The sequence below is a fragment of the Crocuta crocuta genome, unplaced genomic scaffold (genome assembly GCF_008692635.1).
Source record: "Crocuta crocuta isolate KB4526 unplaced genomic scaffold, BGI_CrCroc_1.0 scaffold388, whole genome shotgun sequence".
In the NCBI taxonomy this organism is placed as follows: Eukaryota; Metazoa; Chordata; class Mammalia; order Carnivora; family Hyaenidae; genus Crocuta; species Crocuta crocuta.
In genome coordinates this window covers 1018846-1036188 of record NW_027528867.1, presented here as the reverse complement: position 1 = coordinate 1036188, position 17343 = coordinate 1018846, and the positions used below count along the sequence as shown (strand labels likewise).

Below are 17343 nucleotides of genomic sequence, written 5' to 3'. Positions count from 1 at the left end.
CCCCTTGTTGGCCTCCCTGGTTTCCTTAGGCAGCAGTGGGTCTCCTGTGCGGTGTTCTCCACCAGCTCTCTGAGCCCTCTACCTGGAGCTGCTGTTTTCCTGCCTTACTTACCCTGTGGACCACAAAGTCACTGGGGGTGGGAGTGGGGGCAGCTCACTGAGCTGGGCAGGACCTTGCTAGTTGAATAATTTCAGTTGAGTGGATGATGTTAGTAAATCCATAAGGGAAGAAATGTTTTGTGCCTGTGTTTGTATGGTTTATACATTTTCATCAACAACGGCTGTCCAGGTGGGTTCCCGAGGAGGAACTAGTGCTGGAAGAGAAACTCCCGGGGTTAGGGAGCCGTCAGTGAGCACAACCATCAAGTGTGCACACTGGCCTGTGAGCGCAAACGTGTTAGAATTTGGTTGCTTTCCAATTGCCCGCCAGAGGGCGCTCCCCCCGCCCCAAATAGAGATCTGAAGCACGATTTTTGAGCCCAGGCTGTGAGGATCCAAACTTTGGCCTCATTGTTTGCCCACCGAGTGCTGCTCCTCACCGTCCTCCACCCCTCAAACTTCCCCACCCCGTCCACACCCCACCCCCTCCACGCTGCCATTTGATTATAGCCAGCCAAGGGGTCTGGGGGCAGGGGCACCTGTAGCTAGCTGGCTCTTCTCCTAGGGGAGCAAAGGTTAAGAAAACCACCAGCTAAACTGCCAGATGTTTGCTGGATGAAGGAAGAGGAAAAATGCTTTGGGAACTTGCGAGGACTGTAGCTCATGACACAATGTCTGATTTTATTTTATTGTGTTAAAATACACATAATATGAACTTTACCATTTTAACTATTTCAAAGTGTGTACTTCAGTAGCATTAGGTACATTCACAATGTTGTGTACCCATCACCACTATCTAAGTCTCAAATCTTTTTCATCACCCCAAAAGGAACCCCATAGTAAGAAATTGCACCCTCCTCCCCAGTGCCTGGTGACCACTAATCTGCTCTCTGTCTCTATGGATTTGCCAATTCCAGACATTTCATGTAAGTGTAATCCTTTGTATCTGTTTCTTTCACTTAGTGTAAGGTTTTCAAGGTTCATCCATGTTGTACCATGGCCGGCACTTCATTTCTTTTTATTGGTGACTAATAGTCCTTGTATGGATGGACCATGTTTCATTTATCCAGCTGTCTGCTGATGGACATTTGGGTTATTTGTACCTTTTGGCTATTGTGAATAATGCCGCTATGAATGTTGGTGTACAAAAATCTGTTTGAGCCTCCATTTTCAGTTCTCTCAGATATATCTAGGAGTGGAATTGCTAGGTTATATGGTCATTCTGTGTTTAACTTTTTTGAGGAACTGCCAAACTGCTTTCCACGGCAGCAGCACCACTTTACGTTCCCACCAACAGTGCCCAGGCATTCCAGTCTCTCCACATCCTCACCAACATTTATCATTTTATGTAGTTTTTATTGTGTTATAGCCATCCTAGTGGATGGGAAGTGGTATCTCATTGTGGCTTTGGTTTATATTTCCCTAACGACTGCTAATGTTGAGCATCTTTTAACTGGTCTCCAGACTCCAGTCTTGTTGCCTTCCCCCAAACTATCCACTGAAGGTTGAGTCCTTTCAAAACACAAGTCTGATCCTGTATCCCCCAGCTCAGAACGCCTTGGTGCTCCCCACCTACTCTCCCTAGATTGGAAGACACATCCCTGCCCTCCTTGCCCCCACAACACACTCTCTGTGCTCCAGGCCCTAGAAAATTCTCCCAGTTGTTAGAATACATTTCTCCAGAGGCACCTGGGTGGCTCAGTCAGTTGAGTGTCCAACTTTGGCTCAGGTCATAATCTCATGCTTGGATTCTGTGTGTCTTTCTCTCTCTGCTCCTCCCCTACTCACACTCTCTGTTTCTCAAAAATGAATACTAAAACAAATTAAAAAATAAAATATGCTTCTCCAAATCTTTGCACCTGCTATTCTCTCTACATAGAATATTCTCCCATGCTCTCCTCTCCCCCCACTTCCTCCACTGATGCCTCCTATCCTTCACGTCGCAGACCTCACTGATCCCTCATGTTTCACATCTGGTGTGTCCTCCTTGTTTGTGCTCCCCTGTCACACCCTCCCTAACTCTATCATGTCACACTCTCCACTCTGATTTGTAATTGATGGTTCAACAGTCAGTTGCACCCCAAAGAATGAAATCCACAAGGGTCAAGGCCAGGTTTGTAGGCTCGGCCCTGTGTCCTCTGCGACCATTGTAGCCAGGGCACAATGGAACTGTGCTCACTGGCTACTTGGAGGGAGGGTGGTGAGTGAGTGGGTGGGTGTGCAGATGCATTCCATTGTGGTCTGGACCCAGTTTGTTTCCTCTGCCGGGAAGCTCCAACACCCTGGTTGACACAATTTTGGTCCTACCTGTTGGCCACCAACTCTGGTACAGCCTGGGCTCAGGATGGGCACGTCCATCCACGGGCTCAGCAGAGGGACAATAGGGTGAAACTGTCTTTGCCCATCTAGGTTATAAATTCTTTTTGTGGTCATTTCTCCTTTCCATCTCAAACTAAATTCCTCCTGTGTCCATGACCTCAACCATTCTCAAGACCACAGGGGTCTTCCTTTATTATTTTTGTCCCTCCATCCCCAGCCTCTGGAATATCTCCCAGCCTCTTCCCTCTACCCTCTCTCACAATCTCTGTGGTCCTGTTTCCCTTCTCTGCAAAACCCTCTACTTGAATGGTTCCCAACCTTAGTTTGTATTGGAACCACAATGCAATGGGAGATCTTAAAAATGCTGATGCCCAGGCTACATCCCTACTAATGGGAATGGGGAGGGCACAGCACGGGTAAGCACCCGGGTTACCGTAACTTGCCTTGGAGCTTGGGAACCGCTGTTCTTGACACTGTACCCCACACAGGCTGCCCCATTTCTTCTTTTGTTCAAATGTCTCAGTTGAGTACTCTGTACCCCCACTTCTATTCTTCTTAATGTCTGACAATTCAAATCTTAGCATTCTAGTGTCTGGCCCAAGAATGCACAGAAACCACCGCCTCCAGGCTGCTGAAACCAAATGCCCCCCTGTTCCTGTCAGACTCCATCTCCTTGCAGCCTGGAAGAGGGCCCTGTGGGGTTGTATGAACCTGGACTCCAACCCTCACTCCAGCCCTTCCTTGCTGTGTGATCTTGAGCAAGTTACTTAAACTCTTTGAACCTCATTTTCCTTAAATGTGACTTCCCTCCTAGGGCAGCTGAGAGAGGGCAGTGATGACACAGAGAAGCATGCCCAGTACCCAGCAGTGCAGCCTACTAGGATCCAGACCCTATGCCCCTGCTGGCAACTCTCTCCTCTGTGGCCTGCCTCGCTGCACAGGGGACCTCCCACTGGTCTCTCTCCCTTCTCTTTTTCTTTCCTCTTCCTCAAGCGCCTAAGAATTGCTCACCTTCAATGAGCATTTACTTGAAACCTGGCCTCTTCAAAGCCCTCTTAAACCCCCAGGTCTGACCTCAGCTTTAAGAAGGATGTAATCTTATCACTTTCATTTTACAGATGTGAAAGCTGAGGCACAGGCTGGCAAACTGGAAGCAGCTGGCCTGGGCTTCAAATCAGGACAGTTTGATGAAAGGGTTGGGATCCTCACCATTTTTCTCTCTGCTTCCCCCTTCAAGAGAGGCCCAGACTTCTGTCCTGGACCCTCTGTGTTTCCTGAAACCCTTCCCAGATATTGCCAAGTTTCTACACTTAATAGATTTATGTGTAGAGGGTAAAATAGAGGAGCTTCTAGAATAAAACAAAGGAGAGTATCACTACGGTATTGGGGGCAGCAAATATTTACTAAATAAGACCAAAAAAAGAGGCCAATCTTAATAGATAAGCTGGACTGAATTAAAATTAAGAACTTCCGTTCATCTACAGACACCATTAGAGAGCCAAAAGGCCAGCCACAGTTTGGCGAGAGACATGGGCAGTGCATGTGTTCTGCCAAAGGATTTGTAGGCAGAATATAGAAAGAACTCCTATTGAAAGGGAAAAATCTGTTATAAGATGGCCGACAGGACTGATAAGGAAATACCTGTCCCTGATCAAAGGCTCCCCCTTGCGGGTTATTCTTCCCACCCTGCTTGTTGCACGCATTAATGAGGAATGCAGAAATAACAGGCTATAAATTATTCCCTCTGCTGATGCTCTGGGCTCAGACCTCTGGAGAATGATCTCCTCTGAGACCACCAGTGTAAAATAAACCTCCTCTTTTCCAAGATCACTGAGTGCTGCTTGGTTTTTCCACCAGTGATCCAGACCAGATTCCGCAACACTATGATTCAGTACAGCTTTGGATCCTTGCTCTTCCACCCTGTTCAGCGATCCTGCATAAGTCTCTGTGAGGTTCTGACCCCCTAGATTACCTCACATATTTCCAAACTAGGGATAAAATCCATGCCTCACTGCTGTGTTTCCTGTGAGAATCAGAAAAGGGATAACTCGCCAAAAATGGATCATGCATCAGCTCGGGAATTAAGTCAACCCCCCTCTGCCCTGCCCTCTCAAATCAGAGCTCCCTGAGGACTTGGGCCAGATCTTAGCTTGATCTCTGGCCTCTGGCACTATGGTCAGAGTACATGGGAGTATAAATTCGATGCATGAGTGGACAAGGAACAGCATTCCTGGATGAAGGAACAGCATAGAGAAGCATGAGGATGGAAAGGTACAGTCAAGTTCTTGGGGGTCAGGTTAGGGTACAGTCAGGGAAAAAGTGAGAAACAGGCTTGGCCTGGATGGGAACAGATCTCAAATACTGGGCCAAGGATAATGCCAGGCATTATCTGGAAGACCACAGGCAGCCATAAAAGTTTTGGGGACAAGGGGTGCATGAGTGAGGGGGAAAGAAAAAGGGAGAGACAGTGATCTTTGGAGATTAGGAGTCAGGGGTAGTCAAAGATTTCTCTGTAGGCAGCAGCAATTTCAGGGCTTCTGCTTCAAAAGAAAGAAGCCAGCGAATGAGAAAGGAACCAGAGTGGAAGAGAGTGTGTTCAGTGGGAAGGGTGAGCAAGAGGCAGAGAGTGCATGGGGAGAGAAGGAGGGTATCCAGGGTCACCACCATTCTCTCCCGGAGGAGGGGACCACCAGACCGAGGGGCTGGCAGTGGTTCTCACATGTGGCACCCAGGAACCTGTTAGAAAGGAGTGTCCGTCCCCACCCCACACCTACAGAATCTGAGTCTCTGGGTGGGCCCTGTGCTCCAGGAGTCACATTTAAGAGCCGCGGGATGAGAGGCACCTGAAAAGAAAGGCTTCCTTGGTCTTCCTTTCTAGTGGCTCCCTTCCCCTTCCATCAAAGCCCTTATTGGCCTCAGCCCCAAACCAGCCTTCAGTCCCAAAGGGATTCAGCAGGAACCTGAACTAGCTCTTGGGAACAGCTCTACCCATCTCTCTCCCTCTGCATAAATGCTGGCTCTGGTGGGCATCCCAAACCCAATCCAGAAGCTTCCCCCCAAAAAGTTTCCTGCTCCATCTGGCCTCCTGCGTTGACTTTACTTGGCAGACCTCCATCTTATCTCTCTTCCGAGGGCACAAGGATTAGTTGGAAACAGCAGTGTGTGGCCACGCCCAATTGGGAATTGAAGAACGATTCAGGGCCGGGACACCTGACCCAGGTTCTGACCCAGGGCTTGATTATCAATTAAGCTGAGGTTTAAAAATAGCCAGACTGGAAGGAGGGGGTCATACATGGGTGTGGGAGGGAGAGTTCCAGCACTTGTCAGATGTCTGTTCTGCTGCCTTCCCTTTTCTGGGGCTTGACCTTCTGCCATCGGGGGTTACCTTCCAGCCGTGGGGGATTGGTGAGTGCTTGCCTTGCGGACAGGATGGAGCCCCAGCACTAGCATTTTGTGTGGAAGCTTGGGCAGGAGTTGCCTGGTATGGGGTGGGATCTTTGCATTTCCAGCTCTGGGGAGAGAGCAGAGCTGGGTTCAGTGATAGTGACTCTTCCTTCTGCTCTTTCTAGAAAGTCTTGTCTTACTTTTAGGGTGAAAACCTGGCTAAATGGCTGCATGCCTTTAAGCTTTACCCAAGGGCTGCTCGCTGCCAGTCCCTGCTTGCCAATCCTCATCACACTGGCTGGGAATGTGTGTGCTCTGGGCCTCTACCCTCAGCAGGGTGAGCCAGCCCTGGTGGCCCATTTAAAGGAGGCTGAAGGTGTCAGAGTGAATTGGTTAAATCATTTATAACAAGTAACTGAGCATTACAAGGACCCTAAATTATCATTTGGGGGAAGGTGAGAAAGAAGAATTTGGTGGAGAAAAAGATTCAAGGTCTAACTGTTTCAAACTTAGATTCCAAGAGCCACACAGCCACAAAGACTATCCCACGTTCTTCCATTCTTCTTTCCTCTGGGTCAATTTGCATTCCCAAAGGCAACTGCTCTCCCTAATTTCTTCTTGCATACAAACATATGCAAAGATAGGTTCTAATTTCTATCCTTCTTTTTCACCAAAGCTGCTTTTATACACATTGGTCTGAACCTTAGATCCACCCCTCCCCTCGTTAACACACCTGGGCATTTTCCCCGGGTCCTTGCAGATGTGTCTTTGTTATTTTTAACAGTTGTGTAGTACTCTACTGTATGCACATACTGTGATATTTCACCAGTCCCTTCCTGTGACCAATGGAATTGTCCAGGCATCTGCTGTCACAAACAGTGCTGTGGTGCTTCCACTTGTACAGGTGTCTTTTGTGTATATTTTTTGGATTTTTTTTTCTTTTCTCTTCTTTTTATTTGTTTATTTACTTATTCAGTTTACAAATAGTTTATTGTCAAGTTGGTTTCCATATAACACCCAGTGCTCATCCCCACAAGTGCCCTCCTCCATGCCCATCCCTCCTCCCCCCCACATCCATCAGTCTTCAGTTTGTTCTCAGCATTCAAGAATCTCTCATGGTTTGCCTCTCTCCCTCCCCCCCTAACTTCCCCCCTTCTTCTCCCCCCTGGTCCTCCATTAAGTTCCTCCTAATCTTCCTATACGTGCAAACATATGATATTTGTCCTTCTCTGCCTGACTTATTTCGCTCAGCATAACACCCTCAAGGTCCATCCATGTTGCTACATGTGGCCAGATGTCATTGTTTCTCATTGCCATGTAGTATTCCATGGTATAGATAAACCACATCTTCTTGATCCATTCGTCCATTGATGGACACTCAGGCTCTTTCCATGTTTTAGCTATTGTTGAGAGTGCTGCTATGAACACTGGGGTACATGTGCCCCTGAGCGTCAGCACTCCTGTATCCCTTGGGTAAATTCCTAGCAGTGCTATTGCTGGGTCATAGGGAAGTTCTATTGTTAGTTTCCTGAGGAACCTCCATATCTCACATTTTCTGTATATTTAAAGGGTACCTTCAGGTTAAATCCTTAACAGTGGAAGTGTTAGGTCAGAGGGTAACCACATTTGTTTTTTTAATGCTTTTTTAAAATTATTTTTGAGAGAGAGAGAGAGACAGATCAGGGGTGGGGCAGAGAGAGGGAGACAGAATCTGCAGTAGGCTCCAGGCTCTGAGCTGTCAGCACAGAGCCTGATGTGGAGCTTGAACTCACGAATTATGAGATCATGTCCTGAGCTGAAGTTGGATGCTTAACCCACTGAGCCACTCAGGTAGCCACTTTTGTAATGACAGTGGATATTTGTCTTCCTTCTCCTTGTGGGGAGGCAGGAAAGGAGACTGTTTAGAGCCAGACAGGGTGGGATTTGAACCTTTTCCCTGTGCTTTCTGGTTCACTAACCAGAGTTGAGCTTCGGTTTTTAAAATCTGTGAAATGTGGCTCACACAGTTGTGAGGAGTCTGTTTGGTTCAAGGCCAAACACATAGTGAGAGCTCAAAGTGTCCAGAGGAGTGGAGTCTGGGGATGCAACTGCGCCTTCCTCAGGGCAGGCAGCTGGCCTCTCTGGGGTGACCATGGGGCATTTGCAGAGGATGGAGTCTGAGAACCAAGGACTGAGCTTGGTCATCCAGGCATGGTACCCACAGGGGAAGACCTCCTCCCCAGCCCACCTCTCATTTTGTGGCTGAGCTTTTGCTTCGTTCTGTTCTGGGATGCTGGGTCTCCCCAGGCCTGTCTTGGGGCTCACCCGTTGGGCGGTCTGGGGGAAAGCAGGTAGTCTGTCTTAAATCCTCAAAGCTCTGGTCCCTGGCACAGTCCACAAAAAAATGCACTCACTGCCATTCAATGAAGGTCTGCCAGTGGCCTTACAGAATCCTGAGTATTCTACATGGGATTCCATTCAGAACTCAGAATGACCACATAGGGTGGGAGAGTTGAATATACCCACGAGCAAACTCATCATTGTGTGACCTAGCTCCATCCAAATGGAACATCATGTCTGCATGCCTTCTTTGGGGATCCCCTCAAGTCAGGGAAAGAGCCTGTGGTGTGAGTGGAGTTTCCCGTTGCCCCATGTTAACACTGGGGGTGAGTCCTCATCTGAAAGGTATATTGCCAGATTAAAGGGTGACTGGGATTTCAAAGGACTGGAAATGCCATCTGTCTGTCTAGAAGGAAAAACTTAACACCTGCTACTAACATCTCAAAATGTCTGTGAGAAACGTTCACTCGTGACACCATCACTGCCAAGACTTAGGATTAAACATCAGCAAGCCACCAGTTTTTGAATCCCCTCACCAAGAGACATGTTCTTAGAGCCTCCTAAATAGGCCTTAAACGGTACATATCTGTGTCTCTGCATCTGTTCTCTCTTGCTACAGGTGATCAGAATGAACTGGTAAGCCCAGAAACTGTTTGATGGACTCATTTCTGAAGCCCAAAACCAGGTGACTCAGATACTTAATTGATCTAAAAACATGAGTAGAGAGGAGAAGGACTCGTTTAGTATAGTCAACATTTGTGATGAACCAGAGGAAAGGAGGAATGTGGCAGAAAGCTCTGGCGTTTCCTCCCAGCATGAGCACCAAGCGCAGCCTCAAGCAGAGGGGGCGTATGGGATGGCCCAGCAGTCCCCAGGTCCCCAGATGCAACATGGCCCCGTTTATCAGGAGATGAGCTCTGGGACCCGGCAGCAGTGGGTCCTCCAGGCTCCAGACAGATCTGATCTCCAGGCCAGCTGGCTCTCTGAGGTGGAGCCAGAAGCCGCAGCAGAAGTGGACCCCAGGTAGGTCTCCCTTGAACAAGACTGGTGGTGAGAGAGGGGATCCCAGCACAGAGCTCTCCATTTCATGCCCTGTCCCCTCTCTCCTTTCTATGTGTCACAGCTTCCTGCCAGGACCCAAGTGCGGTAAGTCCCACCTGGGATGTGTGGGCAGGTTAAGGTGGGGGACAAGACTCAAGGCTTGGGGTCGGGACAGCGGCCCTCTCCTTGAATCCTGTGGTTCTGTTGCTGTCCGTTGCCCGTCTCTGTGAGTAGGTGGGTTTTGATATTTCCCTGCAGGCCAGCCTTGCCCCTCGTCAGCTCCCAGCGAAGAAGTCTCGTCATTCCTCAGGACAATTGTAAGTGTGTTATTTTTCCAAACTTGGGACTTTTGCCTTCCCCTGCCTGGCCCCAGACAAGAAGCTAGTAAGAAGGTGAGAGTGTGCAGTGTGTCCTCATTCTCTCTCCCATAGGTGTGTGTGTGGCCGGGGGGGGGGGGGGTGTCCTGCAGCTCCCTGCTTCTTCTGAGCTAGGCTGCCCTGCCCTCGTCACCAAGATGTAGGGCCTTCAGCTCACAGTGTCCCTCTTCTAGAGCTGTGTCTGCGGCGGGGCTCTGCACTGGACCCTGCTCTTGTTGCTGGCGTACAGAATTGTCTCAAAACATGGCTCTATGTGTCAGTGAGGGAAACCTGGGTACCATGTGGCTGGTGAAGGAGGATGTCCGTAGTCTGGGGTCCCCAGATGAGGACATGATTTCACCCGGGGTCAGAGAGAACTGTTGGGTGAACAGTTAGGAATTTAGAGGACAGGCAGGCCGTGGATGACAGTAGGCCAGGGCTATGCCCTTTGATAGCCACCCGCTGCCTCCTGTCCCCAGCCTCCCATTCCTGACGAAGTGGCAGTCAGGCAGAGGGTCCCATGGAAGTTCTGGAAGGTTGGCAAGGTCTGCCACGGAAAGAATGTCTATGCCATTGCCATCAGTGGCTCAACTCACCACGTGTACACGTGTGGCCATGGCTACATTAAGGTGTGGGAAGAGAGCGCTCTGCATGCCTTCAACAAGGCCCCACAGGCCCAGCTGGACTTCCAGGTGAGGGGTATGCGGGAAGGGCTGGGGGGCCCAGGTAGGATCTCCGTCATGAGACTCGGAGCCTGCGCCTTAAGGCGCTGATGTGAGGGTTGAACTGTCCCTGCAGGACCGTCGGAGCTGTGTCCTTGCCTGTAAGCTGCTGCCTGACGAGCAGAGCCTGATCGCTGGAGGTGTGTCCCGGAGCCTGACTCTTTGGGATCTGGCACCCACGCCCCGTGTCAGGGCGCAGCTGGCCTCCACAGGCCCTAGGTGCTATTCCCTGGCTCTCTCCTCCAACGCCCAGATCTGCTTGGCTTGTTTCAAAGGATTTGTGGAGATTTGGGACTTACAGAACCAAATCTTGATTAGGTACGACCTAGGGGAGGGCTTGACAGTAAGGTGTTTGGGAAAGCCTATGTCCCTTTCTGGCCTGTGCTTCCCTGCTCTGTGCGGTAGGCCCAGGGGAGCCTGTGCAGAGACTATGGGGGGGGGGCACTCCTGGGGGCTTCCTGGGCCCGGAACTTCCCAGTGTTTAACCAGCACGTGAATCTGAGTTGTTTTCTCACCAGGAAGCACGAAGTCCCTGAATATGGGTCCCGATGCGTGGACATTGCAGGCAATAAGTTCTGGACAGGAGGTGAAAACGCAAGGCTGTATTCCTGGGACCTGAGGAGCTACCAGAGGCTGCAGCAGTACCACTTACAAGAGGAGGTATCTGGGCTCAGGGCGGTCCCGGTGGCCGGGAGCAGGGGCAGGCTTTCAAGAAGAGACACAAGTGACGAGGTTGGCAGCTTGGAGCACTGACTCCAGCAGTCCTTTTTTCTTTCTTGCATTTTTATTTAAAAATTGTTTAACAATATTTGAGAGAGAACATGAACAGAAGCATGGGAAGGGCAGAGAGAGAGGGAGACACAGAATCTGAAGGAGGCTCCAGGCTCTGAGCTGTCAGCACAGAGCCCAACGCAGGGCCCGAACCCACGAACTGGTAGATCATGACCTGAGCTGAAGTTGGACACTTAATCGACTGAGCCACCCAGGCGCTCCTGACTCCAGTCTTTTTCTCAAATAGATCCTCAGCATTACCCATGATCCCAGTGAGGAGTGGGTGTTAGTAGGCTTGAGAAACAGTGACATCATAATCCTACACATGCACCGGAAGGAGAAGTTTAAGATCGCCTCTGACAAATACATAGATCACCACAACCTCAAGTTTGCCTCCTGTGGTAAGTCGAAGCCAGGTGATACCTCTAGGGGTCCTGTCACACCGGAGGGTGTCTGCCCATCTGCAGAGTCTGGGCCCAGCCTTGTTGCAGGCTCTGTTCCTCCCCCTCCAGCCCCAAGCCCGGCCAAGCCAAGACCCAGATGTCCACTCTCCTGCTACCGCTCTCGCCTCTGCACCCACCTACCCTTCCTCACTGCTTCCTCTCCCGCTGTGGTCTGGCGCCCTGCCTGTCTTCAGTCTGCATCCCTCTCCTTTCTGGCTCTCTCTGTAATGGTGCCTTTCTACACAGAACAGCAACTGGAAGTTAGAAGCAGGCAGAAGAGGCATGATCCCGTCTGATAGTCCTTTTGTTCAGTGATATTGACCATGATCCCACGTGTAGCAGGAGGGTAGGACCAGATGAAGGAATGATTTGGGTCTTATCTCTGGTTTTTATAGATGGGGAAACTGAGGCAGAGAAAGATTTGCCCTTTCCCTAGTTCCCTTGGGAACAGAGCTGGGACTGGAATGCAAGCTTGGTGTCTGGCCTCTCTATCTACCTTTCTTTCCCCAGGGAGCTATTTCGTGACCACGCGGGATGAATCCATCTACTGCTTAACTGCACCTTCTCTACAGAGGTTGTTTCAGGTATTGGGAGGAGGGATGGGCACACCCAGGCACTCCGAGCTCATAGCCTTAGATCCCAGTTACTTAAGGTCCCAAGGACTGTGCTGGAAAGTACCTCTAGGGTGGTATCTGGGCCGTTTAATACATCAAGGGGAATGAGGACCCAAGGTCCAGTGAACTCATGGGCTCCAGCTTGAGCCACGAGACCTGCCCTGTTGTCTCCAGATCGAGCCTTAGATTTGTCCTTAGCCTTGACACAGCCCTAAGCAAGGCCTTCATCTCTGGCCCAAGCGTGGGACCTGCCTGTAGTCACTCTTGGCTTCTCTTTCCTTGTAGGCAGAGGAGTCTACAGATATCCTGTGTTGTGACGTGTCCTCTGACAACCAGTATCTGGTCACGGGCTCCAAGAAGAGTGCCACAGTTTATCAGCTCTTGTATTGAAAGTTCGCGTGCTGTGACCCTGCTGGTGAACACCCAGGGAAGGTCAGCAGGCAGAGCGATGACTACGTCAGTGCCTCGGATACCTCTGCCTTACCCTCGATGGTCCTTCATCTGTCCATTCTCTCCCCTCGCCCCCCAATCCCACCCCTGGCACATAGCCAGCCGGTGCTCCCAGGTTTTTATGAGATGGCTTAGAGGTTTTTCCTTTGTTGTTTTTTCTACCACTGATGTCTGGGTTTTGGTGGGGAAACCTGTCTTTATAATTAACAAAATAGAAATGCAAAAACCAAAATGGCCTAAGATGTGGTCAGTTTTTCCAAATAACAAACTCGTGATGGATTGCTTATGCCCTCACTCAGCAATTTCGAGGGTGTGGAAGGAATTTTAGACCATACTTCGTTTTGTTTGTAACTTTTTGGAGGGGAGTTAGAGAATCCCTGAATCTTCAGGAAGCTCAAGAAGAAACATACGTATCTGTATAAACTTTTAGACTGTATTGGGGAGTCAGTAGACCAACAACACTCATTTCTTTTTTTTTTTTTTTAATACTGTTTTGAGGGAGAGGGAGAGGGAATGTGAGCGAGTGAAGGGCAGAGAGAGGGAGACAGAGGATCCAAAGCCGGCTCTGCATGCCAGCAGAGAGCCCGACGTGGAGCTCGAACTCATGAACTACGAGATCATGATCTGAGCAGAAGTCAGACACTCAACTAAGCCACCCAGGCGTCCCCAAGACTCAATTCTTGATCCAGGTTACAACTCCATGAGCTGGTCTAACCATATCCCAAGGAAGAGCTTTCTTTCTCTCCTTTTAGCTCCTGCTTGATGATCCCTGGTTTTATCTGAATCTTTCAAAGGCCTGCTCTTCATTCTGGCTTTCTATACTATTTTCTCTGGCCCTCGCCAGGTAGAAAAAGCCCAGCTCTGGAAATCAAGCCATATAGGCCTGCTTTCTTGGTTTCTTGTCTTTGCTCATTCTGACTCTTCACTTGCTGGGTGTTGGCATGGCTGAGACAGCTGGCTGCCCACTAAAGTTTGTAGCTTTGGGGGTTGACACTGGGAGGAGGCACAAAGCCAGGGACCAAGTGTGCCATCCTTTGAACGAGATACTGTCAGGCACCTAGTTCTTGCGGATGGATCATGAGTGAGGAATGAGTCTCGTTCCTGGACTGAGGCTAAAGCATTAGGGGGCATCCTCCCCTCCCCCCAGATTCTCCATCTCCTTCTACCTGCTCCTGGCAAAGACATGGAGGCCCTTGGGGATTGCAGAGCTGTGAAGTTGAAGTATCCTGTGTCCATGAATTAAACATAGAAAACTGCCTGCTTTGGACTGTCCTGTGGAAGAGAAGTAAGCTGGTGTTTGGGTTGTTACACATTTCGGAATCAATTTGTTACTATTGCCTTGGAAACAGCAGACTTTTACTTAAAGGGCCAGCTAGTAAATATTTTAGGTTTTGCCATATGTTTTTTGCCCCATACCCTCAATTCTGCTGTTGTAGCATGAAGTGGCCATAGACAATAGATAAATGAATGCATGTGGCTATGTTCCAGTGGAATTTTATATGTAAAAACATGCAGTGGGACAGATTGAGTCTGCTGGTCAAAGTCTGCCAACCCCTGCTAGAGCCAGAGTGCCTCTAAATAATATACATAACTGAAATCCATTAAACAGGATACAGAGGGTAGAGGTCAACAGTAAATCTACTGGGCCCCACTGGGCTAGAGACAAATAGACACGAATTTATAATAATAAGTGTCCACTGATAGATGAATGGATTAGCCAAATGGGATGTACATGTAGTGTACACACACAATAGAATGTTATTCAGCCCTTAAAAGGCAGGAGATTGTGACACGTGCTACAACATGGACGAAATTTGAAGACCTTAGGCTAAGTTGACGTAAGCCAATCACACAAAGACATACTGTGATTCTATTCATAGGAGGTACTCAAAACATTCATGGAGAGCAGGATGGTGGTTACAGGGCCTGAGAGAGAAATGAAAAGTTAGGGTTTAATTGGGACAGAGTTTCAATTGTGCATGATGAAAAAAACTCTAGAGCTGGATGTGGTGATGGTGGCACAACAGTGTGAATATACTTAATGCCACTGCCCCATACACCTCGAAGTGGTAAAGATGTTAAATTCTATGTGTATTTTACATAATTAAAAACAAAACTGGAGAATTATAAAGATCAAGTTTAGAATAGTGGTCATCTCTGGGGAGGGAGGCAGAGAAATTAGGTCATAGACAGGAGCTTCAACTCTCAACAATGTTTGTTTCTTCAAATATAAAGTTCATCAAAATAAAAAGTTCTTCAAGGGAGACAGGAAAGAAGGCAGGCAACACATAGCAGGGGAGAAAACATTAGCAAATCCAATTTCTGGTAGGGAATTATGTCCATATCCAAAATGTATAAAGAAGTCTTATAACTCAACCATAAAAAGGCAACTAAGCCAATTTAAAAAAGGGCAAAGGATTTGAATGGACATTTCTCCAGAGAAGGTATACACATGGCCAGTAAGCACGGGAAAAGATGCTCAACAAGGTCATTAGGGAAATGCACATTCAGGCCACAATGAAATACCACTTCACACCTGCAAGGATGAGTAGAATAAAAAAGACAGACAACAGCAAGTGTTGGTAAGGATGTGGAGAAACTGGAGCCCCCATGCACTGCTGTTGGGATTGTAGAAAGGTGCAGCTGCTTTGAAAAACAGTTTGGTAGTTCAAAATGCTTATGAACCAGCAGTTCCACTGTTAGGAATCTATGTCCAAGAGAAATTGGAAAAAGAAAAAGTACGTAAGTTGAGAGGGTCATAACCATAGTGATAAAGGAAAAGAATTAAAAAATTTTGGGGGGACAAAAGGTAAAAAGTGCTGGGGCCTCTGGCTGGCTCAGTCTCTAGAGGGTGCTCTTGATTTCAGGGGGTCGTGAGTTCAAGCCCCNCTCTATTAATAGCAGTCTTCATTTAGTCAAGTAGTAGCATTGGAATTTCAAGGTCAGTTACTAAAAGAATATTAAACAAGGGTACAGTTTCCAAATAGAGGGAAAATAACTGGCATAATAGAAAATAATAATAACACTAATGTTATTATTTATCTTTATAATTAATATAATCTATTAACTCATTAATATATTTATTTATTATTAGTAGGAATAAAATAAAGCAACCAAAAAGAAAAGGAAGAAGCACAACAAAGAACAGGCAGAACAAAAAGGGAAACCTTATTAAAAAGGTAGATTTAAATCCAAATAGATCAGTAATTATATTAAAAGTAAATAGAGTAAATATTCCTATGAATCTGTAGAGCTTATTTGACTGGATTACAAATATCTCAAATGTATGTGTTTACTGATTTTTGAGAGAGAGAACCCCAAGTAGGCTCACCACAGAGCCTGCCACAGGACTGTATCTCACAAACTGANCACGCTGTCTCTCTCTCTCCTAGAAATAAATAAAAAAATATTTAAAAAAAATAATTATAAATAAAATAAAAAAGGCATTAAAACATAAGGATAACAGAGTATGAAACTAATAGAAAAAGATGTTACTTGTACACACGAAATCAAAACAAGGTGATATTACATTAATATTAGACCACATGTAGTCTAAAATGAAAAGCAATACTTACAATAAAGATGAACACTTCCTAAGTATTCAATTCAGGTTCAATTCACAAGGAAGATATAAGAATTCTATGCTTTATGCATTTATTTATGTAGCCTCAAAATATATACAAATTGACAACATCGAAAAATCTATCAACCAATAGTTCAAACATACAAAAAATAACAGAATTAAAAAAATAATATAGAAGATTAATGTGATTAGAAATTTTAGTACAATGCATACAACCAGTACAGAATACATATTTTCCCCCACATATACAAAATGCATTTACAAAATGACCATACATTGAGCTATTTATAATTTCAGAGGCTTTAATTCTTAAAGAATATATTCTATGACTCAGGCCCTTGGCTAGTTCAGTTAGTAGAGCAAGTGACTCTTGATCTCTGGGTGGTGAGTTCAAGCCTCCCAGTGGGTATAAAACTTACTTTAAAAAGAAATAAATATACATGATATCACATTGTATATATCCTATATCCACAACGCAACCAATTAAGATAGAAATGAATAAGAAGAAACCTAGATCTCTCCCTTATTTTGGAAAATAAATATACTTCTAAATAATTGCTAGAGACTAAATCACAAAGTAATAGGAAGCTACCAGTTAATCAAAAGTAATCGGGAAGCTACACCGCATAATCAAAAGTTGAAGGATTCAGCTAGAGCCGTGGGTGGAGCTTGGCCTCGCCTGGGCGGTCAGTGCCACGCCCCACCTTGCGCTCCCGGGCCACGCGGAGGACCAGCGCTGACTACCCCGGTTCCCCGGCTCTCAGAAGCCCACTCTGGAATGGAGCGGGGGTACAGTCTCTGGAGACAAGTCGAAAAAGAACGTGGAGGGACACGGCTTCGCCTCAAGTAGAGAAAGCTGCGGGGAAAAGGGAGATCGGAAGTGGTCTAGGAGACTGCTTTCCACAGATGTTGCAAAAGGGGTCGCACGACCTCGGCACCGCCATGTCCATCTCCCCGCAGTCGAGTCAACAAGGCATGTTTTCTCATTTAGAGGTTTTTCATTCTTGGCGGAGTGGGGCTGCGGTCCTTCCTGCGGCCTGCGGCTTGCACTCTCGTTTGAGTCAAGCTGAGCTGGGTGATCTGAGTGTGGACCCAGGAGTTAGTTCCTCAGGGGCCTGGGGCAGTACGCTGCTGCCAGAGACATCCGTTCCTCTATGCCCTCTTCTTCCTGTGGTGCTTCTAAGCACCTTCGGCTTAAAGTCTTTCTACAAACGCCCCCATTGGAACACAGCAAAATTGCAA

The 17343-nt window shown here is 47.5% G+C and overlaps 1 protein-coding gene across 1 annotated transcript; it reads left to right on the top strand.

Annotated features, from left to right (window-relative positions):
• The first annotated feature begins 878 nt into the window (after positions 1–878).
• On the top strand, positions 879–12525 carry TLE7 (TLE family member 7). The gene is made up of 10 exons (XM_077756352.1): positions 879–1025; positions 8741–9144; positions 9245–9267; positions 9421–9479; positions 9998–10210; positions 10317–10558; positions 10759–10900; positions 11259–11412; positions 11965–12038; positions 12354–12525. Exons 2-10 carry the CDS (start codon positions 8837–8839, stop codon positions 12456–12458), a joined length of 1320 nt encoding a protein of 439 aa, XP_077612478.1. The 5' UTR covers positions 879–1025; positions 8741–8836; the 3' UTR covers positions 12459–12525.
• Positions 12526–17343: the final 4818 nt, after the last annotated feature.